This window comes from Vicia villosa, linkage group LG7 (genome assembly GCF_029867415.1).
Source record: "Vicia villosa cultivar HV-30 ecotype Madison, WI linkage group LG7, Vvil1.0, whole genome shotgun sequence".
NCBI classification, from domain to species: Eukaryota; Viridiplantae; Streptophyta; class Magnoliopsida; order Fabales; family Fabaceae; genus Vicia; species Vicia villosa.
The window spans coordinates 100,560,377-100,579,571 of NC_081186.1; the positions used below are offsets into that span (position 1 = coordinate 100,560,377).

Below are 19,195 nucleotides of genomic sequence, written 5' to 3' on the forward strand. Positions count from 1 at the left end.
TATAAATAAAGGATAACATCATACATAGAAGAGTGGGGAGAGTTCACACATAGAAACCATCAACATCATCCTCATCATCATATAACCACAATCCACCAGCCTTTCTACCAACTCCCTTACCACTAACAACCATTTATAACTCCCTTCACCGTAACCAAACCTCCACAGTTCATATCTTCATCAACTTCCTCCTACCTTCATCACCATTAACCACATAAACCTACACCCTCTAATCACCTTCACTCTCCTCCCTCCTCAACCGTAATCACAATCACCTTCCTCCAAACAAGTATCCATCATCAAACATAAACCTCAATTCCATAATCATACAACACAAAAATAAATTCCTCTTTCAACTAAACATTCACATTAGCATTTGGTCAACACCAAATCATACTTCTTCAACACATCATAATATATTTATCACCATTCATCAATAATAATTCATAATAAAAAAAATACACAACTTCAATCACAACACAGAAATCAAACCAAACAAAAAATAAGAAGTGAGAATCAGGCTTGCCGGAATCTCACCGGAAGCACGAGAAATCACTTCTCGAAAACGCACTTCACGACCACCATTTGAACACAGCCATTTCGGTGACCTCTACCCCGACCATTGCAAGAAAAACCATGCTCAGTTGTGCCTCCCTCTCCTCGAAAACGTGTTGCCATATCTGAATGAACCGCCGCTACCAAAACCACCATATTCCATTCAAAACGCTGTCAGGGTCTTTGCTAAGTGTCAATTTGTAGTGTTTTGTATATATAGTTTTGGGGCACTTATCGTGTTTTTTTTTTGTATTTCCATTGAATACTCCCAGCGTAGTGTATAAATACGTTTAGTTTGTTTATAATCGTATTTTGATTCATTTATGTACCGACTAATAGTTTTTCATTCATTTTGTAGGTATTTGGGCATGTATGAAACATTGAGGAATAAATCTTTAAGGATGCATTTTGGGTCAACAAAGAAATAAGGCAAAGAAATAAATCAATAGAATGAAGAAAAGAAGAAGTTACATACTGGTGTCAGTCAGTGGGCAAAGCTCTCCTTCGCCGGGTGAATCTACTGCTTCTAGTGTGAGTCGTCGGGCAAACGTGAAGATGAAAGTTTCCCTTGGCTACTGAATTGGTTTGCCTCTTAACCGCCAAGCGAGTGAATAAGAATTTGCCAGGCGAAGCTTCACTTCGTTGGGCGAACGCGTCGAGACAGATTTTGTATATATTTCATTTGTTAGGGTTATATTGTTTGGGGATGATTCTTGTTATCCCAACTTCATCAACCTCATTCCTTTGTTAGATTAGCTTAGAAAACTACTTATGATCTTTCACTTGATGATTCGGAGGTAGATTGCTCATTGACCGACGCTGACAACCCGGAAGATTTGTGGTTTTTCTCTCTTTCTCTCTATGTATTTACTTTGAATTCATGTATATTTGTCGTCGATGGCGTTATATAAAATGTGCTTTACAAATTTGTGTAGATTATTGTCTTAGATTTTTGCTCTGTACTCAGGGTTTGGGTTGTTATAGACATATACTGCTCGAATCCTTATATAGGATGATCATCTGTTAGTTTCTGGATTCTAGAGATAGATTTAGAGCTAACAATCTTTATGAGTGCCGAAGTTTAATTCTTATGTGTTATTTGTGTCAGTTGAGAGATCGTCGATATAAATGATATGGAGGCCTGCTATGTTGTTGAGGTTAGCTGAGAGATCGTTGACGAGATGATATAGTAGTTCTCTCTACTTTGGGTTAGAAATGACTTAGGGTTTGAGTGACACTGGATGATACTGACGATTATTGTAGGTTGAGTATAACTGATCGATAAGTTTAAGCTTGTGAGAAGTAGATTATATGCAATGCCTTATAAGTTGCTTCTCTCTGAGGAATGAATTATCTTTGTGTTAATATTTACTTTTCCGTTTTTATGCTTTAACCATTCGATCCAAACTCATAACTTTAGAAATTTTTTAATGGCAGTTCAATGCCACTGATCCATGTGGAGACGATAAATTTCCCGGATAAATATTTCCAAAACTTTTGTTGCTTGCCGCTATAGCACTTCAACAAAATGACGATGTTGTCGGGGATTGGTGTTTATTAACTTGCATCGCAATAGTCTCTTTGGTTTTGAGTTATGTATATATCGCACATATTATATATTCTTACTTGTTTATATTTATACTTATACTTGTGAATTTTTTATATTATTGTTTATTTCCTTTTACATTTTCTTGTGTGTGGATAGAAATTTCCGGGCGGAAGTAACTTGAAGGAATGTTCTTAAATAATAAGCATCGAGCTTACGACATAAAACAAACATGTTTATTCTTTTTAGTTTTTTGTTTAGTTTAGGTAGTGTGATGCAATTGGCTAAACAAATTTAGATCGGACCAGTTCTTAAATTTCAAATCTCACTTTTAAATTTGTTTAGACAATTTTGTCTGGTCTTTTAGTTTGTGTATATTAATAGTTGTGTGTTTGCCTTTGAGTTTGTTTTGAGTATTCGAGGAATTTGAGGTGATTTTCCAAGTTTGATTGTTTCAACTTGCGAGTGTATGGTAATTACTTTGTTAATGTTTTGTACACGTCCAAGGTATGTGTTTATCGCTTTCTAGACTATAGCATATTCATGATATTTAGGCTTTTACAACTTTTATGCCATTCATTATTTTGTTTATTTGTTCATTCGTGAATCACTTTAGTTTCCACCTTGAGGTAGATTTTCATTGTTCACATATGCTAGAGATCACAACTCTTATTCTAACTAGATTTTATTATGCTTAGTAATTTGTTTGTGTTGATTATATGAAAGCATGAAAAGGATCAAGGAATTTTTGTTTCATTTTGAGCATAACTACCTTGGTCTAGTAGTCAATTCACCTTGTGAGTGTGTGATCATTAGTATCCCTTTTGAGCGTTTTTGTCAATGTCCATGTTGTTTTTGCTAAATACTTGTCTATGAGTGTTTGGTTCTCATTTTTGTATGATTGTTGATTCTTTGTTTTCTCGAACCATCAACTATGATTTATAGTTTGAGTGTTTGCCTTGCCTTAGAAAGTACAGAGTATTCATATTATGATTATGGTTATATTCAAGTTGGGAAGAAAATTTTTTTGCTCATTTATATTGTGGCTGCTATGAGGTTTAGAAAAGAAAAAGAAAAGAAAAAATGTGGAAAAGAAGTGAAAAGAAAAAGAAAGAAAAAAGAGAAAAGTTTTGAAAAAGAAAAAGAAAATAGTATGGAATAATATTTTGTTAATAGGTATTTGATTGGTTTGAGAAATTTGGGATTATGAAGAAGTTTGGTTGGAATTTTGTGTTTGAACTTTTGTGAGTTGATCACCCCCTTAGGTTTGGGCAAGTTTTTGTTTCAATTAGCCATAGGAATTATCCCTTTTTTGTTAACCAAGCCACATTACAACCTTGAAAAATCCTTATGATTCTTACCTTTGTGTTTTCAACATAATTTTTGGATGGTTGCATAATTTCATCTATTGATTGCAAGATTGTTGGATGAGTGAAAATACTCCACTTTCATGTGTTTTTCATCTACTGATGATTGTGTGCTAGGTGTGATTCATTTGTGAATTAGTGTTGTTTTAAAATGTTTGGTATATACTTTGTATTTAGAATTTGTGTCATATTTATGTTGTTGTCGTAGTTAGTGGTAAGTATGTTTCTTTGTGTGTACCGTTTTTCATTTGAGCCATACATTTGTTTCTGTTTTTCAAAACTTATTGACTCGTGATTTTTGAATTTTTGCATTTGTTTCCTTGAGTTAGTTGATTCTTGTTTAGGGACAAACAAGTTTAAGTTAGGGGAAAGTTAACTTCCGAAGGACTGTGATCACTTCAAGGCACTGTTTCCAAATAATTATTTTCCCGACAATTTAAGAGCATAGAAAGAATTCGAATTTTGGCAATTATGTCAAAGAAATATGTTTGTGGCTGAGTTTGCTGAAAAGTTTGAAGATATGGCTCCTTATTCTAATAAAGCATTGTATGATCTGGATGAAAGGTGGAAGATTAACCAATTTATGTTTAGGTTGTGAGGGGATATTGAGCATAGTGGTGCACAACAACAGTTCAACAGTTATGTCAATATGTTGCAACAATGTTATGTTGCGGAGAATAGTTTCAAAAAGATTCAGGCAGAAAGAGATAAATCAAGGCAAGGTAAGAAGGATTCAGGTAGTCAGCAATTGAATCCTAAAGGTTCATCGACTAAAGTAAATGAACCCCGGGGTGTGAGACCGGTGTAACCACTGCAGTTACAAACGTGCAAGAGGCCTCATTTTAGGAGATGTCAATCTGGAGTATTAAGATGCTATCATTCCCTATGAGGGAGGACATATGGTAAGAGATTTCCCCATACAAAGGTTTAAGATCAGTTTGTGGTAATCTTCATAAATGATATCCTGATTTACTCTCGTACTCCACAAGAACACGAGTAGTATCTTAGGATTGTGTTATCCATTTTGCAAGAAAAAAACCTCTTTGCAAAATTCATTTTAGGTAAATTCTTGATGTCGAAAGTCATGTTCCTTAGGCATGTTATTTCTCAAGTTGGTGTGGCAGTAGATCCATCAAAGGTAGAAGCAGTAATAAATTATGAAAGACCTAAGAATGCTTCTGGAGTTAGGAGTTTCTTAGGGTTAGCCAGGTTTATCAAATATTCATCAAGGGATTCTCTCAGTTGGGGTTGCCTTTGACAAGGCATATTTGCAAGGAAGTTCCCTTCAGTTGGAATTGGGAATGTGAGCGTAGTTTTCACAAGTTGAAATAAAATTTAACGAGGGATGCTCAAAGCGCAATTGATTGGTTTCTGTGCATTTTATATAACTAAAGCTAAATTAACGATTAACAGTTTTATTTAAAAAATAACCAAGTTCCCTTTCGAATCATCAACTATATAAGTGAGATATCTCATGAGTGAAACCTATAATGACTCTATTTAAATTATGACCTTTTAAAAATACGATTTTACAACCCCACACCTCCCAGGTTAAGGAGTATCTAATAACAAGCCAACCTGCTTTGTCTGTATAAACCTCTTTGGTATATGGAGTATCTAATTGCAACTAGTGAATGTTTTATAACATGTAAATAAGAATACTTTTTCATAAAACACAATTTAACAACATTCCAACCTCCCAGATAATTTTTTTTATAGGCAATTGAATTGAACTAGATCAAAAGGGTTGTTCTACCCAAATACAAAGTCAAAAGAAGAAACCCGCTACTCAAAACAACAAAGCGGAAGAACGTGGCAAACATGAAAATTATAACTTGAAGCAAGCTTAAGACTTGATTGTAACCACTTCCAAGAGCGAAACACTAACTCCGACATACAATCAAGAAAACTAAAACAACCATTGTTGAAAATGATGTTGTTGTGGCTCGTCCAAACACTCCAACACGTTGCAAGCCAAATAACACTCATTATCCTCCTTTTGGCTAAATTCCTTACTTTGTCAAAGAAGAAGGGAAAAAGCAAGAAGTCCTCCAAAGAGAAATCTACTATCGCTCCTATCCACGCGAAAACCTTCGACCAAATGTCCTTCAACACACGGAAGCCACCTAAAAGATGAAGTAAACTTTCCTCCGTCGTCGAACAAAACACACAAAGTAAATTGTTGGCCTCTAAAATTCCTCTTTTGTACAATTGGTCTTTGGTAGCAATTCTGTTATGAATTATTCTTTAGCCAAAGAAAAGGAAATTTGAGGAAGTATTTACCTTCCACAAGAACAACGCAGCTTTTACGACCGAATCTATAATAGGAGGCCCGGACAACTTAGCATAGAACTAAGTATCTTTTGCAAAGTAATCCTCTTTGCCAGAAGCAACCTCTCAGGTACTAGGAGTATTCAATTGAGTTGACGAAGAATTTATAGCACTTAAAACTAACCTAATGGTAAAGATAATTCTTTTCACAATGTGAGATATCATTACAATTAAGGGAATTACTCATTCTCCATTTTGGAATGAAATGAAGTAATGAATCAAGGAATAAGAAAGGAGTTTGGTTGCTAGAGGCATACTATAAGGAAGACAATCCTTCATTTCTAAAAATTTTCCTCATCAAACCTTTGTAAACCTTCATCTTTTGGAAGCTAGTCATTTTCTTGACAATAATAAGGTGGGTTTCTAAGAATTCTATGATTAAGGTATTAATTGATGTTGGTAAAAAAACATTGGATATGCTTTACTATTAAAAATTATATTTTTAGTAGTTCATTTATTTGATTCAATCCTTTTAATAAAGTGTGTTTAATTTGATTCAATGGCTTCTTGAATATTTGGAAAGTTTAAGAGGGGAAGGGGGTATTTTGATTTGGGGTGGATTAGGAGTGTCAAAAGGGGGAAAATTGAATTTTGTTTTTATTATCGAATCATGACTTGAGTTAAAACTAAATATGTATTCTTGATAAGGATCATGACTCGAGTTACTCGATTTTCCTTAGTATTTGAGAAACATGCTACGAGTCACAAAATTTGGTAACTCGAGTCATATTGGCTCAAATTTTTCAAATGTCATTTTCTCTCTCTCTCTCTCTCTCTCTCTCTCTCTCTCTCTCTCTCTCTCTCTCTCTCTCTCTCTCTCTCTCTCTCTCTCAAACACCAACTTTGGTACTTTAAAGCATTGGTCTCTCTCTCTCTCTCTCTCTCTCTCAAACACCAACTTTGGTACTTTAAAGCATTGGTTACCTCTAAAACTATTCTTGTGTTTACTTTCAAATATGCTTAGGTATTACTTTAGATTTTTAATCATGAGGATTGTCCAAATGACAGACCTCGTGTAGGCTCTCTACTAATTATTGAAAAGACCTTAAAAGGAGTAAACCCTTGGGACCCGAGCTCCCTTCCGCTGGGCCAACCATCTCGGGTTTTTGGTTTTATGTATTAATGTATATATCTCTATGAAAGTAAATATATTTATAGTTATCAATGATATACAGAAATGATATCATTGATATTTGAACTAAAAAGACCAAACGATTAAATTGGGTCTAAAAAATTATCTTTTATTTAACCGAGATTTTTTTTAAATAGTTAAACTTAAAGGATTCTAAACGAATTAATTGTGCTACAAAAATAGGTAATTGATTGCTTTAGGACAAGATCATACATCGTTGAAAAGAGGTATGATCATTTTTATCTATTCATTTTTACAAATTGATTTGAACTTTTTAAAACTTTTAAACCAACATATGTGTTTGAATAAAATATAAAAAAACGTATAGTTAGATAATCACTTATTTAATGCATTTGTCAAAAACAATTGGGTGATTGCGTAATTGCGTGAAAATACCTAAATTTTATAGATTTAGAATGTCGATAAGAACAAAGAAAAATGATATACCATTTAAAGAGTCGCATTCTATAATTTAGAGGAAGAAATTCCAGATAAAAGAAGAAGAAGAAGATTATATATTTTTTATTGATTCCAATGATGAAGCTAAATTATACTTTGTATAAGCTATTGCATAATATAGCTACATCAACTACAAAATTGCAGGTCTAGCAACTAATAGACTCATTATTCATCCACATATGAAGACCAATAACACATTATTGAGAAAGACAACCAACATTTGGAACAGTATTTGTAGCAGTTCCATGAGCATTTCTACAAAATGCAGAAGCCGTCTTCCCAGGTGATACAATATTGTTTTGATCCAATAAAATGTCATAACATCCAGATGAACTGCAATTTAAATTAATAGCGAACACACAACTAGAAGTTCCGGTAAATCCTCGATATGTCACAGAACTCACGGGTATCGATGTCTCCTAATAATTAGAAGGTAAAAAAGATCAAAACAAAGATAGCAAACTAAGCTTGGAATTAGTATATATATTATGTAAATAAAAGTAGTAAGCGATAAAATAGAGTAGAGTGAAATATATACATCGTCGAGACGAGCATTGTATCCTTGATCTATATATATTGGGTTCCTAACATTTTGAAGGATGATTTGCTCATATGTAATATTTTTCGCATAGCCTGTTCCACCCTATAAAAAAATCATTTGCATGTAAAATTGAAAGATTCATGTTTTTTATCAACTATTAAAATATTTAACTTAATTAGTTACGTACTCACCGGAACTGTCTTGATTCTTGCTCCATTTTGAGTTTCCGTGAAAGTGCAGTTTCGTACATAAACATTTGAAACTTGATCATTAGGTCTCTTTTTTCCAAGGCTACCAACACTATTTAAATTATCATATCAAATAAAACAGGTTTAGTCAAAAAGAATAGAATTTTAATATTAAAAATGAGATTAAAAATAAATTTTAGGTCGTGAATTGTATGATATCTTCTTATGGCAATTTGAGCATTTAACTTAAAAGAGATAATTTTTATAAACCTTATCCCATGTCCCGGTCCACAATAAACTCCAGTAGCATTGATAAAAGATGAGCCACCATTTATGGCAATACAATCATCACCTATATAAAAAAAATACAAAGTTAAAAAAAAAAAGCATTCATAAATAAATTTTTTTACAAATGTAATCATTTTAAGAATAATCTATAAAAAAATACTTTTATTTTTTCATTTTTTACTCATTTATAATATTTACTTATAATTGACTATTCCTCTTTTTTCATAACAAAATCATGTTTGTAATTTTGATGAAAAAACTTAATTTTTTTAAGACAAAATAAAAGTTTAAAATATGAAAGATAATACATAAAAACTAATTACCAGCTTTTATGTTGGAATCTTGTATCAAGACATAAGTGGATAAAGAAATATCAAATCCATCTGTGTTGGGACTCGTAGCAGGTGAATCAATGGATATACCAGAGAATGTTGCATGATTGCATTCATTAACAGATACATGAGCTTTTGGACTATTACTGATTTTCAGTTTATTAACACTGAGATCATTGCATGCATGAAAAGCCAATAACTGTATCATCATCAGAAGAAAAAAAATTACAAAATATATTCACAATCAATCACTTCAAAATATTAATTACTCCTTTTTTCTTTTGTGGTGATTTGTTTTAGCACCTGTTAACATATCTATATTTTGTATTTTCCGGATTTTCATCTCTTTATTAATATATTATTTTTCATTTAAAAATAATAATAATAATAATAATACTAATAATAATAATAGATTAATTACTATGCATTGTGAGTGTAAAGTTCTTTACACCGACAGTGCATCACAACCATTCACAAATATTATTTTATAAATAATAAAAAAAAAACTTAAATTTTAATAAGTATTTAACGATCACAATCCCCTGAGGGTGTAAAACTACTTTACAGTATTGGTGCATACAAATTAAATTCTAATAATAATAATAATAATAATAATAATAATAATAATAATAATATGCCAAAGTGAATAATAAAATTACAAATTACCCCAGGTCGATTGCAACTTATACAATCCCACCAAGTAGATCCATCTCCATCGATTCCTCCTTGATCATTACCATCAATTGTAAGTCCATTTACACGTTCAATGGTAATGAAATGCTCCCCACCTTTCCACCCATCTTTAGGAGGTGCAACTATTTGTCCTTCAAACTGACCCAAAAAAATGAATGTGATTTATTATATTATAGCAAATATTTTAGAATATATACAATTTTAAAATAAAAAAACACCAAATGAGAAAAGATAATATATTTTGATAATGATATATATTTTTCTTTAAAGAATCACATGCACAAACATTGTTAATAAATGTTGGATCAAGGTTGAATTAAATGTTAGATAATATATACCTGAATGAGAATTTTGGCATTGCAAGGACCATTAAAGTCTACTGTTGTCACCAAAAATGACTTTCCTGATGGTATAACTAATGTTGACATCCCTCCTCCATTACACGCTTTACTCCATGCACTTGCAAATGCCTACAATTCAACATACAATTAAAAAATATATATATCTAAACCCTATTTAAATTATTTTAAAAAATGCAGGAATATATACTTGTGTATCATCAGTTTTTCCATCACCAACTGCACCATACTCCATCACATTATAAATATCATTTGTGGTTCCAACATTTGATAGTGTACTTAGACAAGGTGAAATAAAACAAAGAATCAAAATATAAGTAATGAATCTTTGCATGTTGATTGGGGTGGAAAATAAATTTACCAAGATTATGAGTTACTATGATTATTTGTGATGAAAATAGCATAGTGTTGTGGGGGTTAAATAGAAAATGCAGGGAATAAATTTTACTAAGAATATAAAAGACAAGGAAAAAAGTAATCGAAAAAATTATTTGAGTTATTGAAAAACTCAATAATAGATAGAAAATATTTAATGTATGAAATTTTAATTATTTTTATAATCATTTAAATTACTATAATAAGGAAAATATATAATCTTTTTCGGAGTCCTTGTTTTCTATATTTGTTTTTAACTTTTTTTAAAGTTAAATATTTATTTAAAGATATAAAATAAATAAATAAGATATTGGAGGACATTTATCTAACGTTGAAAAGGAACAAATATCTTTAAATTACCATAATTTTCTACCCCTTGTATTAGTATGATTCCTTGTATTAGTATGATGTAATTTAATTTTCTTTTTCAATATTTTTTTATTAGTAGAGAATTGTGAAAAATAGATTTAGATAGTTCGGATAGGTAGAGAAAAGATTTGTAAATTTTATTGTTAGAAGAGTAGAATAGATGGAGTGAATTCAATCAATTAGAGGAAAAAGAAGAGTTAAAAATATTATAAGAGAAATTATTAAAAAAGATCTTGAGATTAATGATTTTGATAGAAATATTGTATTGAATAGAATATCATGCCGAAAGTTGATCCATTTAGTCGACTAGTGGAATAAGACTTGATTGTGGTTGTGTTGATATTTTTAATTTGTCTTAGACATTACTTTCACTACTACAAAAAACACATTTAATCTCGATTACAGAAGTAATGTAGCGAAAGACGTCATAAAAAGCTTTCACTTAGCCCATCGATTATAAAAAATCTAGGGATAAAATTATATGTACATGGGTTTGATCCTTAGCAAAAAAAACTTATATTCTCAAAACTCGCTTAACTTATGCACAAAACTGAGGGCAAAGAAAAAAATTTAAAAACTCGTTAGATTGTTTACACAAAATATCAATAAATTAATTTGTTTAAAAATTAGTGTTAAATATGTTTTTGGTCCCTATAAAATTACCAAATTTTGTTTTTCGTCCCTAATAAAAAAAGACATGTTTTGGTCCCCACAAAATTATTATGCACGTAGTTTTAGTTTATACTGTTAAACCGATGTGTATTTTGGAATGATTATTTTACAGACATGTTTAAAAAGTTATAAAATGTTCCTCGAAAAAAAAGAAACTCAAAATTGATTTTTAAGTCGAGAATTGCATTATTTTTTCATTATCTTTTGAAATTTTAAAAAATTCATATTTAATTCTTCCCATTTTAAAAAATTATATAATTTAGTAAAGAAATATTTTGTAGTATTCTAAACACGTATTAATATATATAAACCCTATTTAAATTATTTTTAAAAATGCAGGAATATATACTTGTGTATCATCAGTTTTGCCATCACCAACTGCACCATACTCCATCACATTATAAATATCATTTGTGGTTCCAACATTTGATAGTGTACTTAGACTAGATGAAATAAAACAAAGAATCAAAATATAAGTAATGAATCTTTGCATGTTGATTGGGGTGGAAAATAAATCTACCAAGATTATGAGTTGCATGATTATTTGTGATGAAAATAGCGTAGTGGTGTGGGGGTAAAATAGAAAATGCAGGGACTAAATTTTACTAAGAATATAAAAGACAAGGAAAAAAGTAATCGAAAAAATTATTTGAGTTATTGAAAAACTCAATAATAGATAGAAAATATTTAATGTGTGAAATTTTAATTATTTTTATAATCATTTAAATTACTATACTATGGAAAATATATAATCTTTTTTGGTGTCCTTGTTTTCTATATTTGTTTTTAACTTTTTTTAAAGTTAAATATTTATTTAAAGATATAAAATAAATAAATAAGATATTGGAGGACATTTATCTAACGTTGAAAAGGAACAAATATCTTTAAATTACCATAGTTTTCTACCCCATGTATTAGTATGATGTAATTTAATTTTCTTTTTTAATATTTATTTATTAGTAGAGAATGTTGAAAAATAGACTTAGATTTAGATAGTTAGGATAGGTAGAGAAAAGATTAGTAGATTTTGTTGTTAGAAGAGTATAATAGATGGAGTGAATTCAAACAAATAGAGGAAAAAGAAGAGTTTAAAATATTATAAGAGAAGTTATTAAAAAAGATCTCAAGATTAGTGATTTTGATAGAAACATTGTATTGAATAGAATATCATGCCGAAAGTTGATCCATTTAGTCGACTAGTGGAATAAGACATGATTGTGGTTGTGTTAATACTTTTAATTTGTCTTAGATATTATTTTCACTACTACGAAAAATACATTTAACCTCGAACGCAAAATGAATTTTACGTCGACTACAAAAGCAAGGTAACAAAAGGCGTCATAAAAAGCTTTCACTTTACCCATCGATTATAAAAAATCTAGGGGGGAAATTTTATGCACATGAATTGATCCTCAGCAAAAACTTTTTTATATTTTCAAAACTCACTTGATTTATGCACAAAATCGAGGGTAAAAATAAATTCTTTTTTTTAAATACTCATTAGATTGTTTACACAAAATATTAATAAGTTAATTTACTTACAAATTATATTATTTACACAAAATATTAAAGTAAAAATAATTTGTTAGTGAAGGTAATATGTTGGATCTTCGAATCAATGAATCTTAATTTTAATGACAGGCTTCCTACTAAGAACCAACTAGCACGAAGGAAAATCATTCATAACGATCCTGATTTGGTGTGTTACTTTTGCTATGATCATGCTGAAGATTTGGAGCATTTGATGTTAAATTGTCAAGTTACTATGAGGATATGGGAGATAGTTCAAGCATGGCTTGATACGGTATTTATGGTAGGTGATGATTGTTGCAAAAACTTTTTGTTATGTATATTTAGATTTCGAGAAAAAGTGAGAAAAGATATGGTTGGGATGATTAGCTTGGCTGTGTACTAGTGTATTTGGACAGCAAGGAATGAGGTGGTTTTCAACGAAGGAATACTAGATGTTGATGATTTAGTTTTTAGGATTAAATTATTATCTTGGAGGTGGCTGGTTCTAGGTACCAAAAGTATGTTTCATTGTAATTTCTATGAGTGGTGCAAATGCCCACTTGATTATCTAAAATAATTTAGTCGGTGGGAGTCGTAGACTATCTTTATACTCGGCTTGGAGTATCCCTAGTAGTCTCATTTGAATCATTTGCTTATCAAAAAAAATGTTGGATGTGAGTATATTCTCAATGACTTTTGTTTGCATTTGTTTCTGATATAAAACAAAAAAAATTAGATAAATAAAATAAATATTCAAGTTATATGATTTTCTACTCTAATAAATATTTAAGAACATAAACATTAAAACCAAATATTTAAAAACATAAACCTTAAAACCAAATAAAATCAAATACTTTTCCAAGCGTCTTTACGCTTCATGTTTCACGCGAATAATTAATGACATTGTCTTGAGCGTTAATACTTATTAAATGGACGACAAATATTTGTTTAACGATGGTGAATATCTTCAATAAACACGCTTAAATATTCCCTCGGTTATGACAAAAACCAAGGTAAAAAGTATTTCTTTTCACATACCCCTCAGTTTCAGTTAATATAATCGAGGTGAATAAGCTTTTCTTTTATTTTTATTTTTTAAAAATTACATTGTTTATACAAAATGTTAAAATACATTGATTACAACAAATCCAGATTCATCATCGTCGTTGTTATTCTTGGAGTACAACAAATCTTTGTTGTTATCTAGATTTTGTTGCATATCATTTGTTTAAAGTTCAATGAATTGAATGCATACAACTTTTGATTAGTTATTTGTTCTAACTATTAAAAAATGTTTTTTCTGCACTTGCAATCATCATACAAAACTTTTTCAAGTTTCTTTAAGATCCAAGAATTTATTATCTTGAGCAAATGGTGGATGTAGGTAGTTTGTTGTGGATTGATGTCTTGGCAATATCTCGAGCGTTGTTCCTTTATGAATATGTGGTATAGATTCGTTGTTGTAGCTGTGTAACAAAACCCCTCGGTTCTGTCTTAAAACTGAGGGGAAGGGTATTTTCATTTTTAATTAAAAAATAAAATAAGGAAATCTTTTAGTTTTAGTAAAGAACAGAGGTAATAAATTTCAACAAAAAAATGGTGAATGATAAAAAATTGAAAGTAACATATCATGTTTCCATTTTAATTTTTTACCATTCACCATTTTTTTTGCAATTTACAGCATGTTTAGGAATAAATTTCTCAATGTTGTCAACCGAGAAAAGCAATGATGTTTTCTTTGATTGACAACAAATGAAGGTTATTCTAAAAATACAACAACATCAGCACTATTACGTGAGATAGAATGCAAGGACAAAAAGATATTTTGTACAAGATAGAAGAACATTGAACATTAAAGATTTTTTTGACTTGCAATTCATCCCAAAGAATGATGCATACGAGTTTGGAACGACTAAATATAAGTTGGGATTATAGTAAAATTTGTTTAATGAGTGCTTTTATAGTAAGATATGATTATCTTATCCCTCGATTATTACAAAAACATAATGGATAGATCATTTAGTTTACAAATAAAAAATAAAATAAATAGTAAACTTAATTGCATGATTAAACTGGATTTCAGGAAAGCTTAAGACACTGATATGGGACTTTATTACATGGACTCAATTTCCCTAGAAGATTCATAGCTCTCATCACACAATATGTTAGAACCCCAAAATTCTCCATAATGATAAATGGAACCATGAATGACTTCTTCAATACCAAGAAAAGATTAAGGCAATGGGACCCCATGTCCACTCTCTTGTTTGTGATTGGTATGGAGTACTTATCTAAAATTATAAAGAAAATTGGTGACATAGACACTTTCAAGTTCCATGAGAGATGTGAAGATTTAAAGCTCAATCATCTGAGCTTTGCTGATGATGTCTTGTTATTCTGCAAGGGAGACTTCACCTCAATATATACCGTGATGCAAGGCCTAACCCTCTTCCCCAAAACATCAGGGCTCCAACCTAACAAAGGAAAATTAGAAATATATTGTAGTGGAATGAAGGACCAAAAAATTCAAAGAATAACAGAAGCATCTAGTTTCAAGAAAAGTCATCTGCCTTTCAAATATCTAGTTATGCCAATAAATTCTAAGAGAATAACTGATATAGATTGACAAGTACTTGTTGAGAAAATGACTGCTAGAATAAGGACTTGGAGTTCTAGAACTTTATCCTTTGCAGGCAGGTCAATTTTGGTGAATGTTGTACTCCTCACAATACACACTTACTGGTGTCAAATCTGCATCATTCTTAAAAGAGTGTTGAAAGACATAAATTCCATCTGTAGGGCATACCTCTAGACATGCAAAACAACCTCTTGGAGTTCAAGTAGCATTGCATGGGAGTCCATGTGTAGACCAAAACATAATGGAGGCATTGGTTACAAAAATAGCTATGGGTAAAATATCGTTGCAATTGGAAAACATTTATGGTCTATAGCAATTCACATAGAAAATTTGTGGGTCAAGTGGGTCCACCATGTTTACTTAAAAAATAATAATTGGTGGGATTATAAGAAGAAGATAGTTGAGGCCAAAGAAAAGATCAAAAGTAAAATTGATTGGCAGAATTTTACAAGTCATGAGTATAGCATCAAGATGACAACAAGCTTGTTAACAGGTGAGATGGAGAAGATGCATTGGACGAAAATTACTTGGGCAACCACAAATGTGCCAAAACATAGTTTCATAGCTTGGCTGGAAGTGCATGATTGAAGATCAAAGATAAACTAAAAAAGATGGGGATTATAGAGGAGTCTTGTTGTCTCCATTGTGGGATGCAAGAGAAAACACTATGGGTGGCACTTGAGTCCATTAAACTCTTTTACAGTATTTTTGAAAAAAAAACTCAACTTAACTGTATTTTCAAAAACTAGATTTTACTGTCTTTTAAAAAACTCGATTTTACTGTATTTTCACACAACTTGATTTCACTGTAATTTTGGAAAAACTAGATTTGACTGTAATTTTAGAAAAACTCGATTTTATTGTATTTTCAAAAATCTTGATTTTACTGTAATTTTGGAAAAACTCGATTTAACTGTATTTTCAAAAAATTCAATCTTAATGTATTTTCAAAAACCCTAATTTTACTGTGTTTTTAAAAAACTTGATTTTACTTTAATTTTGGAATAACTTGATTTTATTGTAATTTTAGAAAAACTCGATTTTACTATATTTTCAAAAAGAATGATTTTACTGTATTTGAGAAAATCTCAATTTTAATGTATTTTCAAAAAACCCGATTTTACTGTTTTTCAAAAAACCTGATTTTATGGTATTTAAAAAAACATGATTTTACTATATTTTTGGAGAGACAGGATTTTATCGTAATTGGGAAAAAACTTGATTTTACTATATTTTGAGAAAAACTCTATTTGTAGAAAATACAGTAAAATGTTGTTTTTGAAAATACATTGAAATCAAGTTTCTTGAAAATACACAAAAATCAATTTTTTTGGAAAATACATTAAAATCTGGTTTTTAAAAAAACGGTAAGATCATGTTTTTTGAAAATATAGTGAAATCAAGTTTTTTCAAAATTACAGTAAGATCATATTTTTTGAAAATATAGTAAAATTAATTTGTTTCAAAATGACAGTAAAATCAAGTTTTTCTAAAATTATAGAAAAATCAAGTTGTTTGAAAAGACAGTAAAATTGTGTTTTTTGAAAATACAGTAAAATTGAATTTTTCCTAAAATACAGTAAAATCAAGTTTTTAAAAATACTATAAAATCTAATTTTTCGAAAATTCTACAAAATTGAGTTTTTTTTAAATTACAGTAAAATCAATTTTTTCAAAAATTAGGTTAAATCGGATTTTTCCAAAAATATAGTAAAATTGTTTTTTTAAATACAGCAAAATCTAGTTTTTTGAAAATACGGAAAATTCATGTTTTTAAAACTAAATACAGTAAAATCAAGTTTTTTGAAAATACTGTAAAATTAGGTTTTTGAAAATAAAGTAAAATCGAGTTTTTAAAATAAATACAGTAAAATCGGGTATTTTGAAAATACAGTAAAATCAAGTTTTTTGAAAATACAGTAAAATCAGGTTTTTTGAAAATACATTAAAATCAGGTTTTTTGAAAATACAATAAAATCAGGTTTTTTGATAATACAATAAAATCTGGTTTTTCCAAAAATACAGTAAAAATGGGTTTTTCTAAAAATATAGTAATATCGTTTTTCTAAATACAGTAAAATCTAGATTTTTTAAAAATACAGTAAAATCGAGTTTTTTGACAATATAGTAAAATTAGGTTTTTTGAAAATACAATAAAATTGAGTTTTTCAAAAAAAAATACAGTAAAATCAAGTTTTTCAAACACATTAAAATCACGTTTTTTTAAAATAGAGTAAAATCAAGTTTTTAAGTGATGTAATGGATTTAAAATATATCATAACAATAATTCATTGGATCATTAAAATATGATGGATGGATTGGATTAATCTATGTATATAAATGGATGGACTTTGTCAAATCCATTAACTTACTTTTTAAGTGGTGGGTGGATTGGATGGATTTTGTCTTGATGGATTCAATTGTCACCCATAGTTGCATTTATATAACCACATATGGAGGAATAGGAATGAAGTCCTATGGAATCAACAACCGATGACCCCAACAGCTTGTATGAAACCAATAAAAGAAGAACTGAAAATAGAATAGCACATATGGAACAAAATTGGATAAGCCAAACTGAAAAACTTTGGTATAAAATTTATAATTTGGAATTATAAATATGATGTGATGTTACAGACAATTGGTTTGGATCAATAATAATAGTTGATTCATCAAAAAAAATATACATCTTTTATAAACATGCAACAATGGTTATATAATAAACATTGCCTAGTGTTGAGACTTTAGTAAATGATCGCGACTTTACGTGTCTATTAATCTGATGACTGCAAGTGCACAGTCGTGTCGTGTAGTTTTAAAAGATATCGAATCCACAGGGACTATGAATCGATCTACCGTTATCTAAGGTTACTATGTAAAGCTAAGGTTGCTAATAATTTGACTGTTCCTAAGGGAGAGTGATTGTGAATAGTAAGAAATATAATAATGAATAGATATCAGTATGTATTTCGTTTAACTTTAGGTGATCCGAAGGTCCATTGGCTAATGCATAATTCAATTAAAAATCCTTACTAATTCAATTGGTTAAAAATCCTCGTCTCAAACTTTCGCTCTGTTGATTTAGATTACTATCCTAACTCTTAATGTACGCTTTCGCCATCCCATTAGATATTAGAAAAGCTTTTTGGAAACAACGTAATTAATAAAATGCCTGTTTTATGAAGTTGTTATCTATTTAAATCTCCTAATCTCAAACTTTCGATCTGTTGACTCGGAACATGCTAATATCCCTAACGTACGCTTTCGCCATCCCGCTCGGGTGTAAAAACAATTTTTGAAAATAAATAAGTTTCTAATTAGTTTTAATACGCTTTCGCCATCCTTAAAACTAATGTCTAATGTCTACTATCCAGTTAAAGATCTCAAACTTTCGCTCTATTGATTTTAACCTTTGACCGTCTTAAACCCTCAAACTTTCGCTCTATTGGTTTTAAGACTTACTAATTAAATTAGACATACAAACCAAAAACAAGTGATAATTAACAAAATATAATTAAGCCAATTTATTTCGGATCCCACAGTTAACTTACTTTACATACCGATACCTTAGTAAATTAGCCAGACATATTAATACGGTTAAGCATGCATAAATTAATTTGGCTTATAATAAAAGGCATGTTAATAAGCATATAATATATCATGCAATAACTATATAAATAAAGGCGGTAAATATTAAACCTGAATTAAATAAATTGCAATTGAATCTTCGAGTACTGAACTTCCACCACAGGTTGGCTGGATCGTTCTTCGGAATTTAAACGGACGGAAATTAAAACAAGGAAATAAAAGCGATAAATCTAACGTAAGGCTAGATTTA

At 30.0% G+C, this 19,195-nt stretch overlaps 1 protein-coding gene across 1 annotated transcript; it reads right to left on the reverse strand.

Annotated features, from left to right (window-relative positions):
- Positions 1-7,466: 7,466 nt before the first annotated feature.
- Positions 7,467-10,161, reverse strand: LOC131618032 (probable polygalacturonase At3g15720). Its single transcript, XM_058889300.1, has 8 exons — positions 9,982-10,161; positions 9,771-9,902; positions 9,406-9,570; positions 8,731-8,938; positions 8,390-8,471; positions 8,123-8,231; positions 7,929-8,033; positions 7,467-7,809 (listed from the first exon to the last, which is right to left on the reverse strand). Exons 1-8 carry the CDS (start codon positions 10,123-10,125, stop codon positions 7,588-7,590), a joined length of 1,167 nt encoding a protein of 388 aa, XP_058745283.1. The 5' UTR covers positions 10,126-10,161; the 3' UTR covers positions 7,467-7,587.
- Between the last annotated feature and the right edge of the window lie 9,034 nt (positions 10,162-19,195).

Bases quoted from the DNA above. Each gene is read 5' to 3' on its own strand.
- LOC131618032 (XM_058889300.1), bottom strand. From the start codon at position 10,125: ATGCAAAGATTCATTACTTATATTTTGATTCTTTGTTTTATTTCACCT. The intron at 9,571-9,770 runs GTATATATTATC...TTTTTGGGTCAG, and splicing joins ATGCCAAAATTCTCATTCAG to TTTGAAGGACAAATAGTTGC. The intron at 7,810-7,928 runs GTATATATTTCA...TCTAATTATTAG, and splicing joins ACAATGCTCGTCTCGACGAT to GAGACATCGATACCCGTGAG.